The following is a 19,155-nucleotide window of genomic DNA, read 5'->3' as shown; positions in this document are numbered from 1 at the left end:
GTGGTGCTGTAGTGAGATGTTATTCCTAGTTTTAGGAGCCATAGGTTCAGGACTAGGGTTAGAGTTAGGGTTAGGGTTAGGGTTAGGGCTAGAGGTTAGAGGTTAGGATTAGGGTTAGGGTTCATGTGTCATGACAGTGTCATGTGTTCATGACAGTGTCATGTCACTCTTATGTCAATACTGTCAAGTAAAGTGTTACCTTTTTTCCGCAAACGGTTGGGTTATTTTACCCTTTGACACTAGCCTAGCTAACGTCAGACCTCATCTCATTGAGATGGGGTCTGGGAACTAGACATTCATTTTCTTGTATTTGAAACGTGATTTACGAATGCCCAGAGGCGTTTATTGGGCGCTACGAATGTCTATCAAATGTGTCTGTACGTAGCTCATAACGGCTTCAGTGTGTCGTCATCGTCCTGCTGCCCTCCCTCCGTTCTGTGATTTGTTCCTTGGTTGAGGTGAAAACGAAGTCCATAGAATCCAGGCTGCCTAGCAGCATGAATTGATTGCGTAAGGCGCGTAAGACAGCATGGGAAAACCCAGGCTACTTCGACACATTCTTTAAAAATCAAATTCACACCTAGAGATGATGCCAGTGTGTTGCTATTATTTTATTTATTTATTATTCTTTCTCCTGACTGCAGGGCTATTGACTGACAAAACACTTTTGATTTTCTTCCTTTTGGCCGCATCAATAAAGTTCACCCCTTTCTTCACTTCATATCCATTGGCAGAATGCTCTGTAAATATCCAACAAAGCAAGATGTCTCTATCATTCTGAAGCATGGTACCAAGTGCACAGCCAGCTACAATCTGCCACAAACAACGTTAGCCAATCTCAACGTGGATGACACATGGAAGGACTCCCATACAAATGCCCAAATCCACCATAACATTCCATCACACGAGGAAAACATCACTGTTATTACTATCTTTCTCCAAAACATTATTTATTTAGCCAGACATTGATTTTTACTTGTTATACACTAGGGTACTACCAGGCAACATGGAAAATATCCTAGTTTAACATCCTCCTGACTACACGGTCACCCTGTAAAGTGTGCTGTTTCCCTGAAGCAGTGGCCTGGTAGTCATGCTGTGATTATCGCTGGAACGTCATGAGGAAGAGTAAGGACAGGGGTGTGGAAGGGCACCGTAAGTCTTGTCGTGAAAAAAGTGATTCAGCCTTTGGTAAAAAAATCTTATTTCACTTGTAACCATAGATCACACACACACACACACTCTCTCTCTCTCTCTCTCTCTCTATATATATATATATATATATATATATATATAGATAGATAGATATACTATATATATAATGTATATATATATATATATATATATGTATCTATCTCTCTGTTTCTCCCTCACACACACACTCTTTTCTAATGCGGCAACAGGTGGAGTACATACACCCAGCTCTTGACACACATATTTTCGATCGCCGACGCCACAAAGGAAAGCAATTTCAGCACTTTCGACAATTTGCTCCTGACAAAAGATGCGTTATTACTGCACAGCAGCATCTCCACTGGTAAAACACGGACGCAACAAAGACAGCATCGTACGGCTAACTGCAGGACTGAATTACAAAGGAAACAAATCACCTGACAGTGGACATGATTGAAGTGCCAGACAAACGTTACATACTCCATGGACAGAGCACACATGCCACTTTACATCATGGTAATTGGCCTATTTTTTTTATCTAAAGCCAAGTCTCTCGTTTTTTTTTATCTTCGTCCTGGCACTTCACTGCAATCCTTTTTGCTTTTGTTTGTGACCAGCACAGTCCAGACCACGCCAAGACTGAAAACTTTTGCACTTGTTATCTATCAAAGGGGCTGAGCTGGAGGGGGACCACTCAAGACATCTGGCTTCATGCTGCTCCAAGGGCCTATTAAACGGCTGCAGAATCCGTCACTACGCCATGTCATCTGTAAATAGCCACCCTCATCACCAATGGGAGGCAATGGCAGCATGAATTGGCTATGGTAGGATATATAGTATCACTAAATGTATGGGGAAACACTATATTCACCATGAGTGAAACCTTGCTTTTTGCCTGTTCCTTTTTGCCTGTTATGGATGTTTTTCCCATGTTTCTATTGTGTCCTTGCTGTTGTGCTGTTGTAGCCTTGGTTAATAATAATGTGACAAGTCTGAGAAGAACAATTAGAGACATAAGGCAACACACTGGAAATGGAAATAATTTAGCAGTGCATCCATGAGAAAAATACTGATCTTGCCCCATTAAATAATCAGGGTGGAAAGGATTAGCCATTATGCTTGAGCATGAATATAACAGAATTTCCAAAATAACACTAAAAATGGGTCTCTGTTAATGAAAAGGGCATTAACAAGAAACTAAGTGGTATACCTGAACTGGCCCTGAGCTCTGAGTGATTTCACTGTAAGAGAGGACTCAGAGATCTGTACACACACATACACACACACGCACACACACACACACACACACACACACACAGATAGAATAAGTCACCTAAGATGTTGAATGCTCAACTTACTGTGCTGACAGTGGATTCCATTGAAGCCATGAGGACACTTGCAGATGTATCCTATGAAGGTGTCTCCTCGGTAGGTCTCGCTAACTTCACAGATCCCTCCGTTGTGGCATGGGTTTGGGTGGCACGGTCCTGAGGACAGATAGCACACACGTTAGGATTCGCACACACTTTGTAAATAATCTTTTTAATTATTGTTCCACACATTATTTATATATTGGGCCCATGTTAAAACAGAGCATCAAGCTCAAGGCAATTTATATTATCATCAACATATGTATGTTACATTCGTTATACATTTTATTTATACACATATTTTTTGATACTTTTTTCCTTTCATTTTCAGCTACCTAAATTTAACATGGACGATTGTAGTGAATGGTCTTACTGCCATTTATTCCTTGTCCTAAATAAAATTACATTTTTTAACGTTGCTAACATGTCTGATGGCTACTATGTTTTACAAGACACATCTTGAGCAGAATAGGAAATCAATGTCATGCCTGAGGATTTCTGCTTTGATGAATGAACTGCTGGAGTCCATATTTAAACATAAGACATACTTTAAACATATTGTAGCATGTATCTGAAAATAAATGTTCTATAAGAAAAATGTGTGGTCTTATGGCTCATTTTGCCATAAAATCCCTTTGTTCAAATGTAGCAGTCATCCAAAATTTATATAATTCAGTGTCTGGACTCTACAAATATGGAACACTTTCAGAGCAGTCACGGAACTGTGAATTGAAGCCTTTTAAAGCTTACTAGCATCAGTGTTGTGAGAAACTGCACAATAGATAAAATTACACTTCCAAGAACACTGCATGATTTGTGGGTAAGGGTGAAATCCTAGCTCACCGTTACACAAATGCGTATACACACACACATGGACACACAGACAGTTCACTTCCAAGAGTAATGCATAGTCCTTTGGGAAGAAAACAACTCTACCTCCCTAATGCACACACACACACACACACACACACACACACACACACACTCCCATTGCTTCCTACCTCCCTAATACACACACACACACACACACACACACACACACACACACACACACACACACACACACACACACACAGTACATTTCCAAGAATACCCCTGAATCTTTTGTGTAGTGAGCAATTCTAACTCCCTATTGCACACACACACACACACACACACACACACACACACACAAGCTGAATGCACCACCATGTAAAAAAGTGGTCCACATAGACAGCGACCAAGGGTATCAAAGTCAAAGCGTTTTGACACTTCACTCAATCAGTCGGAGAGAGAGCAGAGCTAATTATTAGAACAGAGGATGTCTAATGGCTTCTGGCAGAACTCCATTACAAAAAGCCCTGCACCCTGACGGAGGCAGTGACAGCCGTCAGGGCCCTTCAACGTGACCATCTATACGCCAACAAAGGCGAGCTGACAGCGGCCCGCTAATGAAGAATGCATCCTTTCACACCGCCTGATGACGGCTGGCAAAAGACTTCTAGAAGACACCACATCTGTGTGTGTGTGTGTGTGTGTGTGTGTGTGTGTGTGTGTGTGCACGCTCCCCATATTTGCATGGTGTCCTCCGAGACGTCCCCTCGCTCTGTGGTCGAATGAATCGCTGCTTTTGTTCCCTGCTATGTCCGCTTTTTTGTTTGGCGGTGAAAGGCAGGGTGGCGGTGGTCGCGGTGGTGGCTGATTGGTGGCAGTGGTGCTCTGGGAAGGTGGGGTGTGTGTAGGGAGAAGATGAGGGGTAGACAGCCATGCGCCCGTCCACTGTTTAGCTGCTGCCCGGCGGCCGCAACCGCGGCCTGGCTTTGATTGATGTCAGACCTGTTCCGGACGGGTGCAAGCGAGCGAGCCATGCATCGCGATTTCCTTCGACAAATCACAAAGGTAGCCCATCAATCAACCGAGGCACCACAAATGCAACATGACAACAAATAAAAAATAAAAAAAACACACATATAAATAAATAACAGCTCTCTGGTTAAACACAGGGAGCAAAGTGTCCTCTGGTCCTCCAGATCAATCACCACCCACCACCACCTGCCTCACGTACAAAAATAATATCCCCATTAGTCGCCTTGTACTGCCGCTGATGTCATGCACCCGCCTGACGAACAGGAAGATGATGGAGCGTCTTCGATAGAGGTTGTGTGCAATGTTCCAACAGAGTCCAAAGACTACTATTACATCGGAACAAATGTCACTCTACACTGTGGTAGAGGAGAGTAAGGTATCAATTAGCTCGATTACTGTCATTGTGAGGGATGAAATGGGGTGGGTTCTCCTTTTATGGTCGTGTCCATTTCACACGTGCAAGGTGAGCAGAGGAGCAGACAGATTTCATGCTTGACTCGTAGGCCTTCGTAAACAACGGATGGCAGTTTGAAGACAGGAATACAAAACAAAGCCCCCTGGGAACTCCAATCATTAGTAGACACGCTGTCACGATGCTTTTCACAGTGTCAATGTTTTCGACTCTGTGAAAATAGGGAATGGAAGGCACTGTGTGATGATATTTTTTTGTTCCACTTCACTGAAGCATGGAGGGGGGTTGGGGGGTGCAGAAGGGAGCAATACCCATGTCAGAGAGTCACACAACACTGTTGCACTTTCCCCTTGTGGAAAACTGGTGGTGCTTTAATTAGCCGAACCAGGAGTGACCCGTACGCGGGGGGTCACAGCGGGGCCAGCTACTGTAGGATGCGTTTTGAAGCAAGGGCACTTCACAGCTGAGCGAGCAATGGTGAGATGGCCTGTTGTTCTGCAGATGAACCGAAACAACAAAAAAAACAAACCCACACACAGAAAAACAAATCCAGCCAAACAAAGCTCCTATACAGACAATACCCAGAAACTAGTCGGATTCTTCAGAGGAAAGGAAGTATTTTATTAAAAATGCTTTCATCCATCTAACTTATTTTTCCAGTTTCTAAATATATGTATTTATTTCCTGGAAAATTGTATTTGTTATTTTCTTGGAACATGACCTCTAAAATGTTCCTGGCTCTAATTTTTGTTTATGCTCTGAACTGAACTGCTTGCTGCAGGAGAGTACTATTTTGCTTGGTTCCCCTCTTTCTGGTCACTAAGTCCACTTCTGCTGCATCCATCTGATAGGGGCTGGCACTGGACCCCTAGGGCCCTCTCAGGCTCCCTCCCAGCAGGAGACTCTATCTACTGTGCTTTTAGTGTCCCTCTCTCCTGGCCCATCCTCTCTGTCCCTGTCTTCTCTGCTCTACTCTCCATCACACACGTCCAGTCCCTTAATCCTGCCATGACCAAATGGATCAGGTACGCTGACATTTGACTACACCAATGTGATGAACCCACCACTGGTCGCCAAATAAATAAATAAAGCGGAAGATGTCTCGGGCACGTCTGAGGAGGTAAAACGCAGCGGCCCGGAGCAATAAGCGTGTCGCAATAAATCTCTTCAGGGAGGGGGGAAAAAGTTCAGCATCACCTTGGAAAGCCTTTCACGCACAGAGGGAGAGCTGGAAAGGTGAGGCAGTCCAAAAAAAATAAAAAATGCCATGGGAAATGTCACACTGATGCCTGCACCAAATTAATAATAATACAAAAAAAGACGACTAAACATCTCCACTTCTGGCTCTGTCTCCAACCAGCCTCTGTACCTCAGCGAAAAGGGAGTCAACTGATAAGTCAATTAAATAAAAATTCCACAACAATTAACTCAGTCTTGGGATGGAGAGAGAGGTTGCTTAAAGGTTACTGGCACCCATCCTAAAGCAGGACAGATGTGGGGTTTGTTGTGTCCTCTGGGTCTTTCTTGGGTGGGTCTTCAGATGAGGCTGGGACTGCCAGGCGAAGCGTCAGGACAGAACATGATTAATTCAGGAATGAGCCATATGACTGCCTCCATATCTGCCATCAAGGGGACGACAGACAGAGAGAAAGAGAGAGAGAGAGACAGAGGAGGAGGAGGAGGAGGAAGAGGAGGAGGAGAGAGAGAGACCACAACAAAGAGGCTCTAAGAAAACTTCAAAAAGGTCAGCATGTTGTTTCTGCTCTTATGGAATGCAACCAGCCTGCAGAGCCAGGAACCACAGTTTGCTAGCAACGGCACAACATGCAGCACATCTCTCAACATCCATATGTGCCAAATTACTGACGTTAACTAGCGCACACTGATGCTGTGTGCACCCCGTGGACTTCCTAAACACTTGGGCAGGGATCACATCAGCCAGCGGCAGCGGCAAACGTAACGCAACGCTCAGACCATAATACGTTTTATCTCGTTCCTAAGCAACACAAACGGTTTGTCAATTGAATATGCTCGTGTTGTGCTTTGAAAGTTGAACCAAGTTCAACGCTCAGCTTGTTCAACGCTAGCGTTACGCCAGCGTTGCCACCGTTCCGCTGCTGAACCATAGAGAACAATAGGAAACCTGCTGCTTGCCGCTGGCTAATGTGATCCCCGCCTTACAGGGGTTTCATCTTAGTAATGCCTCAATGGTGTGGTTCCTACATAACGTTATCATCATGATGAATGTTTCAGAATCAATAAAAATGCTGATAGTGTGTAGTATGTGCCATTTGACAGTACCTTCACTAGTCAGCTGTAAATATGCACCTGCACAAGCTGAAGGACTGCTCAATTTTGCGCTCAATTTGACGCCTGTACAAATCAAGATGCTCATATTCTCACCCATATATTAGCACTGCTTGTATATTCATACGATATCACTGCAAGAAATCAAAGACAATTAGATCCCTGTTTACCTGCTGTCGGTCTATTATATATCTATCGAAACAGCACTTTGGTTCTAATGAAAGAATTGAAGCGCTGAGATGCATTTGCGTCATCCCATTTTCCAGCACCATGGTATTCGCTCTCATTTTGGCTCGGTATGAATGCTGGTGACTAGGTGCATCGATGATGTGACCCACACAAAAGACATCATCACTCGGGCTAACTGGAAGCCATGGCTGACAGGGGATGTCCTCAGGCTGCTGAGGGCCAGAGACAAAGCCTACAGAGCTGGGGATGAAGCTGGCATGAAAACAGCGAGAGCCAACCTGTCCCGTGGCATCAAGGAAGCAAAAAAGGAATACACTCACAAGATAACCACCCACTTCAAAGACAGCAGGAACTCACAAAGCCTATGGCAGGGCATTCAGGCCCTCACGGACTACAAGCCCGCGCCACAGAGCTGTGAGAGCAACATCCCTCTGCTCAACAACCTGAACCGCTTCTTTGCTCGCTTTGAAGCACAAAACAGCACCTGCCCACAGAAGACCCATCCCCCTCTACATGAGCAGCCCCTGTGCCTCTCTGCCGACAGCGTGAAGAGGACACTTGCTGCTATCAACACCCGCAAGGCAACAGGTCCAGACAACATCCCAGGTCGTGCGCTGAAGGACTGCGCAGGGGAGCTTAAGGATGTCTTCACAGACATCTTTAACACTTCCCTGAAGCAAGCCATCGTCCCATCATGTTTCAAAGCTGCCACCATCATACCTGTGCCGAAGAAAACTGCTCCATCCTGCTTCAATGACTACCGCCCTGTGGCACTGACACCCATCATCATGAAGTGCTTTGAGCGGCTTGTCATGTCACATATCAAAGCCATTCTCCCCCCCACCCTGGACCCCTTCCAGTTTGCATACCGAGCCAAACGGTCTACAGAGGATGCAATCTGCTCTGCCCTCCACCCGGCCCTCACCCACCTGGAAAAAAGAGACTCATATGTGAGATTGCTGTTTATAGACTTCAGTTCTGCATTCAACACCATAATACCACAACAACTCATCTGCAAACTTGACAAACTGGGACTCAGTACCTACCTCTGCAACTGGCTACTGGACTTCCTCTGTCAGAGGCCCCAAGTAGTACGTGTTGGCAACAATACCTCAAGCAGCATCACACTGAGCACAGGGGCCCCCCAAGGCTGCGTGCTCAGTCCGCTGCTCTTCACCCTGCTGACGCATGACTGCACTGCAACCTACAGCAACAATCACATAGTGAAATTTGCTGACGACACAACTCTGGTGGGTCTCATCACCAAGGGCGACGAGACTCAATACAGGTTGGAGGTCGACCATCTGACCACGTGGTGCAGGGACAACAACCTCCTGCTGAACGTCCAGCAAGACCAAAGAGATTGTTGTTGACTTCCGGAGAGGTCACACCCAACACCTGCCACTGACCATCGACGGTGCTGTGGTGGAGAGAGCGAGCAGCACCAAATTCCTGGGGGTGCACATCAGTGAAGACCTCTCCTGGACCACCAACACTGCATCACTGGCGAAGAGAGCTCAGCCGCCTGTACTTTCTCGCGAAAACTCAGGCGAGCAAGTGCTCCACCAGCCATCATGACCACATTCTACCGAGGCACCATTGAGAGCATCCTATCCAGCTGTATCGCTGTGTGGGGAAGCTGCACTGAATACAACAGGAAAAGCCCTGCAGCGCATAGTGAACACAGCTGGAAGGATCATTGGTGCTTCACTCCCCCCCCTGAAGGACATTTACACCACCCACCTCACCCGCCAAGGCTTACCAAAATTGTGAGTGATGCAAGTCACCCCGCTCACAATCTGTTTGATCTACTGCCCTCTGGGAAGAGGTACAGAAGCCTGCGCCTCCCAAGACTACCAGACTCACCAACAGCTTCATACACCAAGCTGTAAGGATGCTGAACTCTCCCCCTCCTCTCCCCTCCACCCTCAGCTACATAACACCCTGGACATTGGACCCACAATGGCCGCCTGCACTACTCCACCTGCACACTTGAACACTTGCACACTTGTACACTTTACAACTTGGTGTTGTTGTCCTGAAAACACAACACTTCTGCTGCTCTTACAATAACTTGCACCACTATGCCACTTTCTTTATTACTTAGGTCAAACAGTATTTTATAGTATTTTACAGTATTTGCACTAGTATTTTATTGACTGTCTATGCACAATTTCAAAAAAAAATGTTGCTGCTCTTATTTTTTCAATTATTATATGTGCCCTCTTATTCACTTATTTACTTACTTTTTTTGTTTACTTGAATGTTATGTTGTCTGTGGACTTAAAATTGGTCAAATATGTCTTGTCTTCACCGTGGGATAGTGAGAAACGTAATTTCGATCTCTTTGTATGTCTGGAACATGTGAAGGAATTGACAATAAAGCTGACTTTGACTTTTTGACTTTGAGGAGAGTCGAGCCGACAGACTTAGATCATGAGGCTGGTGGTACGGCATTAATTAACTAGGATATGGCACAGTCTCGGGCTCAGAAATGGGCTGTCTCGCTCCCAATGGATTTGAAACCTTCAAAGCTGCCACCAGTCTGTGCTAATTTGAAATCAGACATCCACTAATAGTGGGGAGAGAGGGTGACACTTCAACTTGTACAACCTAAAGCACCGCACTTCTACTAATCTCTATGCACATACACTGTATGCATGTCATTACTTGTCAAAGACACGCGATTATCAGGGCCAACGTTATATTCAGTGCCTACATCTGAATATGTTTAGTCTAAAAGCCACTTGACTGGATAGTCTTTTTTAGCATGCCCACTTTTTAGAGGTAGTGTGTTCATTATCCACCTGAACATGGTTCTTTCCAAAGAGGCTTTTGATTCCATTCAAAACTTTCAGGAACAAAAAATAGCTCTCAATTGCTAGGAGTCTTGAATTGTTACGGCTCAGCTTCTGCTGCTGCCATCCAAAAACATTTTCTTTTTTCTTTTGATAGCAATAAATGTAGTTGTGTTTCAAGACTAGTTTTAGCCATGTGGCCCCTCCTGGCATTAAAACAAAGACACCCTCCCCTCCCCCAATGAAATGCTAATGTACTGGTTCCAAGGGCTATCAGATCCACAAGACAAAGGTTGTTACCTGGCTATACTGAATCCATGTGTCATGATATTCATGTTTGGTATCATTGTAATAGTCTCAGTACAAAGATTGTAATGATTTGATTGTGAGAATGTTTGGAACATTCTATAAGTGATATTTCTGATATATAAGATATCTCTCCTCATGTTCTTCAGATAGGTGTGAAGTAGGTGTGAGTAGGTGTGTCTGATGCCAAGTGGAGAACCAACCATGTTGGCTTGTTTTGGTGCCAAACTCTTCCTTTGTTTAAAGGAGAATTCCGGTGTGATATTGACCTAAAGCGTGTTGAAACATGATACTGAGTGTGAACGTATGTCTCATAGCTCACCTCGGCTTGTCCCCTGCACTCAGAAATCTGGCGCTAGTTAGCCAATGCTACCAACACAGTGTTTCGTTGTGGTACCTCGGGCATTGGCCTAGCCATGCAAATAAATCACTGTTTTACACCATTTACAAGGCTCAAAGTAGCTCCATACTTCATTGGTAGACTTCCAAGGGCCTTGACATTTAAAACAAGACATGGAGAACTTTGAAAAAGCACTGGTAGTTTATTTACAAGACGATTTATACAGACAGTACCTTAAGGAATTTTACCATTCGACGCCATCTTGAATTTAGTCATGATAAGTTCGGCGGCGAAAATGAAACGAACAGGTATGATAAGGGATCAGATTCCAAAAATAATTCAGTGGAAATGCATGGATTCAGTTGCTTCCAGTAGCAGCAACTGTAATCCATGCATTTTCACGAAATTATTTTCTTATCGTGACTAAATTCAAGATGGCGTTGAACGGTAAAATTCCTTAAGGTACTGTCTGTATAAATCGTCTTGTAAATAAACTACCAGTGCTTTTTCAAAGTTCTCTATGTCTCGTTTTAAATGTCAAGGCCCTCGGAAGTCTACCAATGAAGAATGGAGCTACTTTGAGCCTCGTAAATGGTGTAAAACAGTGATTTATTTGCATGGCTAGGCCGATGCCCAAGGCACCACAACGAAACACTGTGTTGGTAGCATTGGCTAACTAGCGCCAGATTTCTGAGTGCAGGGGACAAACCGAGGTGAGCTATGAAACATACATTCACGCTCGGTATCATGTTTCAACACACTTTAGGTCAAAATCACACCGGAATTATCCTTTAACTCATACAAAAGTAACTAAACTGCAATGTTTGTCAGACTAAGATTAGAACGATGGAGAACTGAAGAAGAAAGAGAGGGTGATCCAACATCCTCTGTGCCATGGCCTAGGCTACATAGACCATTTTTGTACCCTCTCTGCTTGTAACAGAATAAACCTGATTCCTGAGTTTTCCTGAAGTTTGACAGTCTAAGATTAATATTAAGTAATTATTCACCACAATTACTTTCACTTTATGCATGCCCAGGATATTGCCCGAGAAAATGAGGTGGACAATCAGCTGAAAAGACCAAGAGGTGCAGTGCTAAGAGTAGCCAAATAGTTAAAGGGCTTTTAGCATATCCGTAGCAGGTCTTTCTGTGAACCACTAAGCGGAGCTTGGCTTTCATTCCCTTAATGGGAGTAGTAATTTAATGTAATCAGAACGATATCTCTCCTAGTAACCTCTCAGCCCATCCCACAACAAAAATGAAAAATATAAATAAAATAACAATGATTAAATGAACTGTATTATAAATCAACTTAAAGAACCCCTGGACTTATCATGAAGCCTTTCTCAGTGCATGTACATGCACAACACATCAAATGTAATATATTACTGTCTTGCGCAGTAATTATAGGGAACACTTCATTCAGGCTTAATAAGACAAAATCACTGGGTCTCCTTTCAGCACCATGTGTAATTTCCTGCGTGTGAATTTCGGTAAAATATGTCAGATGTAATTTCACTCATGCCCGTTCAGCTCCACGTAGAGGTCTGCACTCCCTGCGGCGCGGGACAACTTTTGAAAGCTCTTTGCGGGAGCGGCGGGATGAGGGAGGTGCGTTTGCGGGTGCGGGACAAACCGATGATTCACTGCACTCCCGCAAATTAAATATGTGCATAAAATTAAATATGGAAATGATTAAAGTAGTGTTCATAACTATAGTTCAGCTGGATGTTCTGTTAGGCAGCATTAAAAAACGGGGTTTAAGCATAACTGACGGATAGCAGGCCTATAGCCTATATTGTCATTTACGTGGGTTCAATTTGTTCCAGCTGCTCATTGTCAAAACTCGAAATCGAAAGCATGACAGAGGAAGAGGGCATCAGACTAGGCCTACTTAAATTGTTAGCCTACATTCAGAACCAAGAAACTGACATCTGGAGTCTTTCTCAGGTGTGTGTGCTCCTTTCGTGAGACAGAAAGAAAAACTGAATAGGCTATCCCTCCTGCATGCGGGCTTTAGCGGGACATCATGTTCCAGATGCGGGCAGGAGCGGGACTAAAAATGACACATTAATGCGGGAGCAGGACAGAATATTGCGGGAGCAATTGTCGACACGTCGAGATTAAAGTCGACATGATATTTCAACTTTATTCTCGAAATATTTTTTTTCTTCATGTGTGGCCCTAATACTCCGTCGTACTTTGGAGACAGGCAGAGGATTTCATTCATGTCTTTCTCCTACAGACCAAGGTGTGGGTATAATAAATAAAAACAATGCTGGCTGGGTTATTGCAAAATGTGTTCTTGCATTGAATCCTCTCTGTCCAGCATTTATCAGTGTAATCAGTCTGGACGAGTCAGACCGTCCATGATCATCCTGATCCGCAGCTGGACTGAAGTGCAAGCGTCTGGAGCTCATGACCTCTTCAGTGGCTGCACACTGGCACGTACATCCTGTCCCTAAAACCAGGCGCAGCACAACCCTCAAGACTGCACAAAGGGCTGCGTCTGACTTACTAAGGAGGCCCAGAGAAATATGGGAGCAAAAGAAAAGCAATGAAAGGGGTCTGAAAGATCTATCTTTAAAGATAGATTCTAGACTAGTTCTATGATCCACTAATATACTCTGGTCATTACACTTTCCTTTAACAGTCTGATTCAAACAACATAAATTGTCAGTTTGTGGGAACAGCATGAATGTGACAAAAAGAACAAGGAGGACTTCCCAAAGAGATCCAAAAGACAGCAAAAACAATCAAGTAATGGTTGTAGATTATCATAAGCTTTGACCTAAAAACGGCAGGATTCATTTGCCTTTGGGATGTGGTAAAACAATACAAATCGCACCAGGATCATTGAATGTAGAGTTATATCCTTTGCCCTCTTATACAGTCATGTTCCTGGCTGAGTTTGTTCTTCATTTGTACGTAAGCATGCATTTAATGAAATTATAATGTTGCAGATCAATACCACTGAGAAACTAAGACTATAAGCCAGTGAGGAATCTCACACTGTAACACAACCTTTGTTTTAAACGGGCACCAAACAATTTGCTGAATTCATTCAGAGAGCGAGAGAAGTTCAGAGTCAGAGTGACAGCACAAGCCATTCCGAATACACTGTCCCTTTTTGGTGTACAGGTCTGCAAAGCATTCCGAGGAGCAGATGGAAATAAAAAATACCACAATTCCAAGTTCTTTATGTTGGATTTCACACCAACTGGCAAGGATGAAAAAACATAAAGTGAAAAGAAACACAATAAAGTTAAAGGAATGGCTGATTTTGCCTTATTATGTATCTTTCCACGTTATGCCTTGGTTGGCATGACATTTGAGAGCTTTTATGATAATCCAGCATGATCTTTCCCCGTGGTGCTTGATATGCTAATGCTAACAGCATCAAACATCATCACTAGATCCTTGGGGAACCTGTGAGAGGCCTTTAAGTAGATCTCTTGAGGTAGCCTATATTACGGTATACTGAAAACTAGCTCAAAACTCACCACGCAGGACTTCTGGACACATAAAGCATCACATGCCTGTGTAGTTGGTGCAGTGTGGGACTCACTGACGCTTTAGTGGGAGCCGGCTTAACCCACAGTGGGATAAAGTTTATCTTCCTTTTATCATCACACGGACTACTGACCCGTTTGCAGAGAAGAGTTCAGAATGAAAAGAAGATTTAATCTATTGCCACAAAACCGAAAACTAATTCTGAATAACATGTCTCTCTCTCTCTCTCTCTCTCAGAAAGAGGTGTTTCAGGGTGGGTTCTACTGAATGTCCACCCAAATAAAAAAGTCATCCATGAAGGGTGAGGAGGAGAGTGCAAAAAGGAATGTCTTCAAAAGCGAAGGCGAGCCAGCAAGTAAGAGCTCAGTCTGGAGAGATCAGTGAGACTTGAGTGAGTGCTGACCAGGCATGATCAAACGATAAATGTTGGAGCAACAGAGCAGCCAGTGTGGAGGAGGGGAAGCAGCAAGCTCCCTTGTGCCCCTGCATCAGTAGAATACTCTCTCATTCTCTCTCTCTCTCTCTATTTTGGCCTGTCTCTCTCTCTTTTATTTCAGTTCTCTATTTTTTTTTTCTCTGTGCCTTTCCTTTTATTCTTTCATTTTTTTTTCAGACTTTCTCACACACAGACACACACACACACACACACACACACACACACACACACACACACACACACACACACACACACACACACACACACATTCACCTACACACAGTCAGTCTCTCTCCTCTCTCTTGGTCACTGAAACACTCTTTCCTGCTCCCTCTTTACTGTAACTCTCCCATGGTACCATCCTCATTGTAATTCATCTTTCTCTCCACCTGTTTCTCTTGCTTTCACTCATCGCTCTGTCTTCCCTGCATCCCTCCCTTCAATAATCTACACTACAAAGAGGCTTAGGATGTGTTGTAATTATACAGTATGTCGTAATTACCTGCTGAATTTAATTGAGCTTGGGACTTTAACATGGGACTTCATACCACTTTTGACGTTCAGGGGCCAACGCGTACATGATGTTGAGCATGACATGTTTGCATTTGAGCAATTGTCTCCTAATATAGTACTCAAAATGGTATACCTGCGAACTAATGCATGTTTGTGTGCTTGCCAATGGGAAATATAGAATCTCAGAAAGAGTTCTGAATTGTGATGTTTGACTTAAACTAAGAGAAAACTTTAACACAGTGTGTGTGTGTGTGTGTGTGTGTGTGAGAGAGAGAGAGACATGTGCGATAGAAGTCAGTGGCAGCAGAGGAAATATACAGCTTTGGGATGCCACACCAGGGAGACACAACAGTTACCAACTCTAGAAATATCCCACCTGCTTGAGTTGGGTCCTCACCATCTGCCGCTGAAATAGAGAGAGAAGGAAAAGTGTTCACTCCATGAACTGCTTATAACCAAATAATGCACACACAGGACACACAGACACACACACACACACACACACACACACACACACACACACACACACAAACACACACACACACACACACACACACACACACACAAACAAATACATACAGAAACATTTATAAATAATGCATTTGCTAATACCGAGGTTAAATAATGAATTGATCATGAATTCATCACCTAATCAATTTACTGTTAGCCTGTGCCACTCTGGCTCAAACATCCTCCATTAACTTCACACAGACATGCATATGCATTATATGATAATAACACTGTCACTATGACAAACAAACACAATTAAAAGTTTGGCACGCCACTCCACAACACCGAGAGCGCAAATGAGGTTCGGCCTCTCTGCCTCTCCCTTAAACACACTCTTTTTTTTTTCTCTCTCTGCCTCTCTCTCTCTCTCTCTCTCTCTCTCTCTCTCTCTCTCTCTCTCTCTCTCTCTCTCTCTCTCTCTCTCACTCCCTACCTCCCTCTCCATCTCCTATCTAGTTCCAAACTCAGCAGTGAGTTGCATGCAGTGCCTGAATCCTGGCCTGTCCTCCTCTGTGATCCTATGTTTATTACTCCAGTGGGATGGGGGGTGGAGTTGGGGGGCTTCGGGCCTGAAGTGCGCCTATGATTTTTAATCACTCCGCCCCGTGCTGCTGAATGGCGAGGATGAACCCTGGCGTGTCCCGAGACATTATCATCACCCTCCATCAAGCCAATCACCGGCTACACGAGGCTGAGAGAGGGCCTTTGCGCTCCGACCCCTGGAGTCCAGAGGGAGGAGGGCACAGGAGGAAGAGAGGGAGGGAGAGAGAGAGAGGGGGGATGGGTGGGTGAGAGGGATTGAAGGAAAGAGAATGAGACAGAAAGAGAGGGACATGAAATGGGATTCAAGGTTATCAAGAAGAAAAAGAATGAGAGTATATAAGTATATATACTTTTTTGATCCGGTGAGGGAAATTTGGTCCTTGCATTTAACCCAATCGGTGAATTAGTGAAACACAAATAGCACACAGTGAACAGAAGCACACACTAATCCCGGCGCAGGGAGCTGCCTGCTTCAACGGCGGCGCTCGGGGAGCAGTGAGGGGTTAGGTGCCTTGCTCAAGGGCACTTCAGCCACGGCCCACTGGACGGGGCTCGAACCGGCAACCCTCCGGTTACAAGTCCAGAGTGCTAACCAGTAGGCCACGTTATGTGCAAGAAAGAAAAGACAGCGAGAGAGAGAGAAGGGAAAAAGAAAAGAGTTCCTGTCGACCTTTCCAGTCTTTTCATTATCATCTGAAAGAGGTTGTCGAGGATTCTTGTGTTTTGTCGCAACAGTCTGTACCATGTGGATGTGATTCTCAGCGTGCTATCTGGATAAACAAGTGTGCAATTAGTCAACAAATGGCATGATTTCCCAAGACCTAGAGCTCAACCTCTGCGATTGAAGATGGTACAAACACATTAGAGACTAAATTAAATATTAAAGCTTGCTCGCCTAATAAGTGTTGGAGAGACACGGCGTGAAAGTACATCACGTTCCCTTTTCAACAGCCAAGGTAAACATCTTAACGAGGAAGACTTTTACTAATTAGAATTCTGCTTATTAGGTATGCATATATATATATATGCATTTTCACATGGAATTAATATGACATTCCCCCACACACACAAGAGGGAGAGGGAGGGTCATGAGCCATGAAAATGGTAGGGAATAGGGATGGAGTAGAAGCGAGGCTGTTGGCACTGGTCTGCACACTAAGGGATCGGATTCTGCAATTTAGACAAGGGGGACTGTATGTCAGTGTTTTACTGGCGTGTAAAAATTTTTAATAAAATACACACACACACACGCATACGCACACACACACACACTATGAATTTGCATCTTTCCCAGACGAGACACAACCTTTGCTCCTGCTCCACCACAGAAATGCATGAAAATATAAATATTTAATTGAAAACACTGAGAACTGATACAAAAAAATATAGCAACATTGCTTTCACACGTCTTCTGGGTCCTCTGGGAAATTTGCACGCAACAAAGCCAGTGGGAAGAAGATATTTATACACATAACATCTGAGAGCAATGACGAACCCAGATGTTGTGTGCTGTGCTGTGCTGTGCTGTTCCTTGTATGTCTGAGATAATTATCAATACTCAGAAAGGGAGGGCATGCATTCTTTGACTTCTCACTGTGTTTTTTGCTCCAGTGAGCTAGACAACAGGGAAAAGAGAGAACGTGTGTGTGAAAAAGAGAGAGAGAGAGAGAGAGATCCGTCAGGGCCTGTCCCGCAGTGAGTGTGCTCGAGGCCCATCTCTGCTCTCTGTGTGGCCGGTTGTCCAGACAGAGCTCTGAGTCCAGCGTTATCTCCATTCAGAGACAAGCCGCTGAACAAGGGGGATTTGGCCAAGACAGTAAACATGAAAACAAGGCCTCAGTCCAACCAGGAGACCAAAGAGAGCCAGGAGTGAGCTGCAGAATTTCACTATCTCTCTCTCTGTCTCTCTCTTTCCTTCTTGCTTTCTCTCTCTCACTATCTCTCCTTTCTCACCACATCTTTCCATTTCTCTCTCTCTTTCCTATCCTTCACTATCTCTCTGTTCTCTCTCTTTCTTTTTCCTTCCCTGTTTTCACTCCTTTCTCTTTGCCAGTTTCACTATCATCTTACTTGAACTTTGGATGAAATGGTGAGACTTGTTTGAATATGCTGTGCTATTTTGAATCTCCCCATCGCCATGGGAGTTGTAAACAAATAACAAAAGAGAGTGTCTCACAATTCATGAATCTCTTGAGTCTTCAGCGAAATGGAGTGTCTCACAATTCATGAGTCTTTTGACATGTCTGATAACAACCACAGCCACAGTACAGCAGTAGCAGAAGGCCTGTAAATTCTGAAACCAATTTTTCAATTCTCTGACCAACATATTTGCAACATATTAGATTCCTTACACTTTGAAATGGTGTACTAACATAAAACCAGCTGATAATCTTTTAAACTACTATTTTATAAACTATTAAACTATGTGTCTGATAAAAAGAAAACAGGGCTCCTGACACATTTAAGGCTTTCAAATTATATGATATACTATTTTCTATGAGGTTGGGTTTAATTGAAGCGCTGGTGTGACAAACCACACCACAGGTAAAGTGAACGCAGTGAATAACGACAAAAAGCTTATTTCGAAATCGCCATGCCTGACACATCCTCTATAAACATTTTATCATCTCTGAGAATTCCAAGTATTAATAATGCTGTCTTTCACATGCAGTACACATACACACACACACACACACACTCAGAGAAAGAGAGGGAGAGAAATACTGTGTGGATGGATTTGTAGATAGTGCTTCATATGCACATATGCAATGAGAAAATGTAGGCCGATATAATAATTTGTCATCAATATGTGGAATTCCAAGAAAATCTGTGTGTGTTGTGGGGGGGCAAGACAGATTTGAGATCTAGAATTCCTTGGACTTCTCAAAAGTCAGAAG

The 19,155-nt window shown here is 43.9% G+C and overlaps 1 protein-coding gene across 3 annotated transcripts in view; it reads right to left on the bottom strand.

Moving 5' to 3' along the window:
• edil3a (EGF-like repeats and discoidin I-like domains 3a) overlaps positions 1–19,155 on the bottom strand; it is a 127,972-nt gene that overhangs the window by 78,337 nt on the left and 30,480 nt on the right. For all 3 annotated transcript variants that reach the window (XM_048244166.1, XM_048244167.1, XM_048244168.1), the window contains 2 exons: positions 15,582–15,611; positions 2,532–2,660 (listed from right to left, as the gene is read on the bottom strand). In XM_048244166.1, the coding sequence (XP_048100123.1) occupies positions 2,532–2,660; positions 15,582–15,611 (159 nt within the window). The remainder of the gene's footprint in view (positions 1–2,531; positions 2,661–15,581; positions 15,612–19,155) is intronic.

The sequence above is a fragment of the Alosa alosa genome, chromosome 5 (assembly GCF_017589495.1).
Source record: "Alosa alosa isolate M-15738 ecotype Scorff River chromosome 5, AALO_Geno_1.1, whole genome shotgun sequence".
Lineage (NCBI taxonomy): Eukaryota > Metazoa > Chordata > Actinopteri > Clupeiformes > Clupeidae > Alosa > Alosa alosa.
The sequence above is the reverse complement of the archived record's forward strand: the minus strand, read 5'-3'. Positions and strand labels throughout refer to the sequence as shown.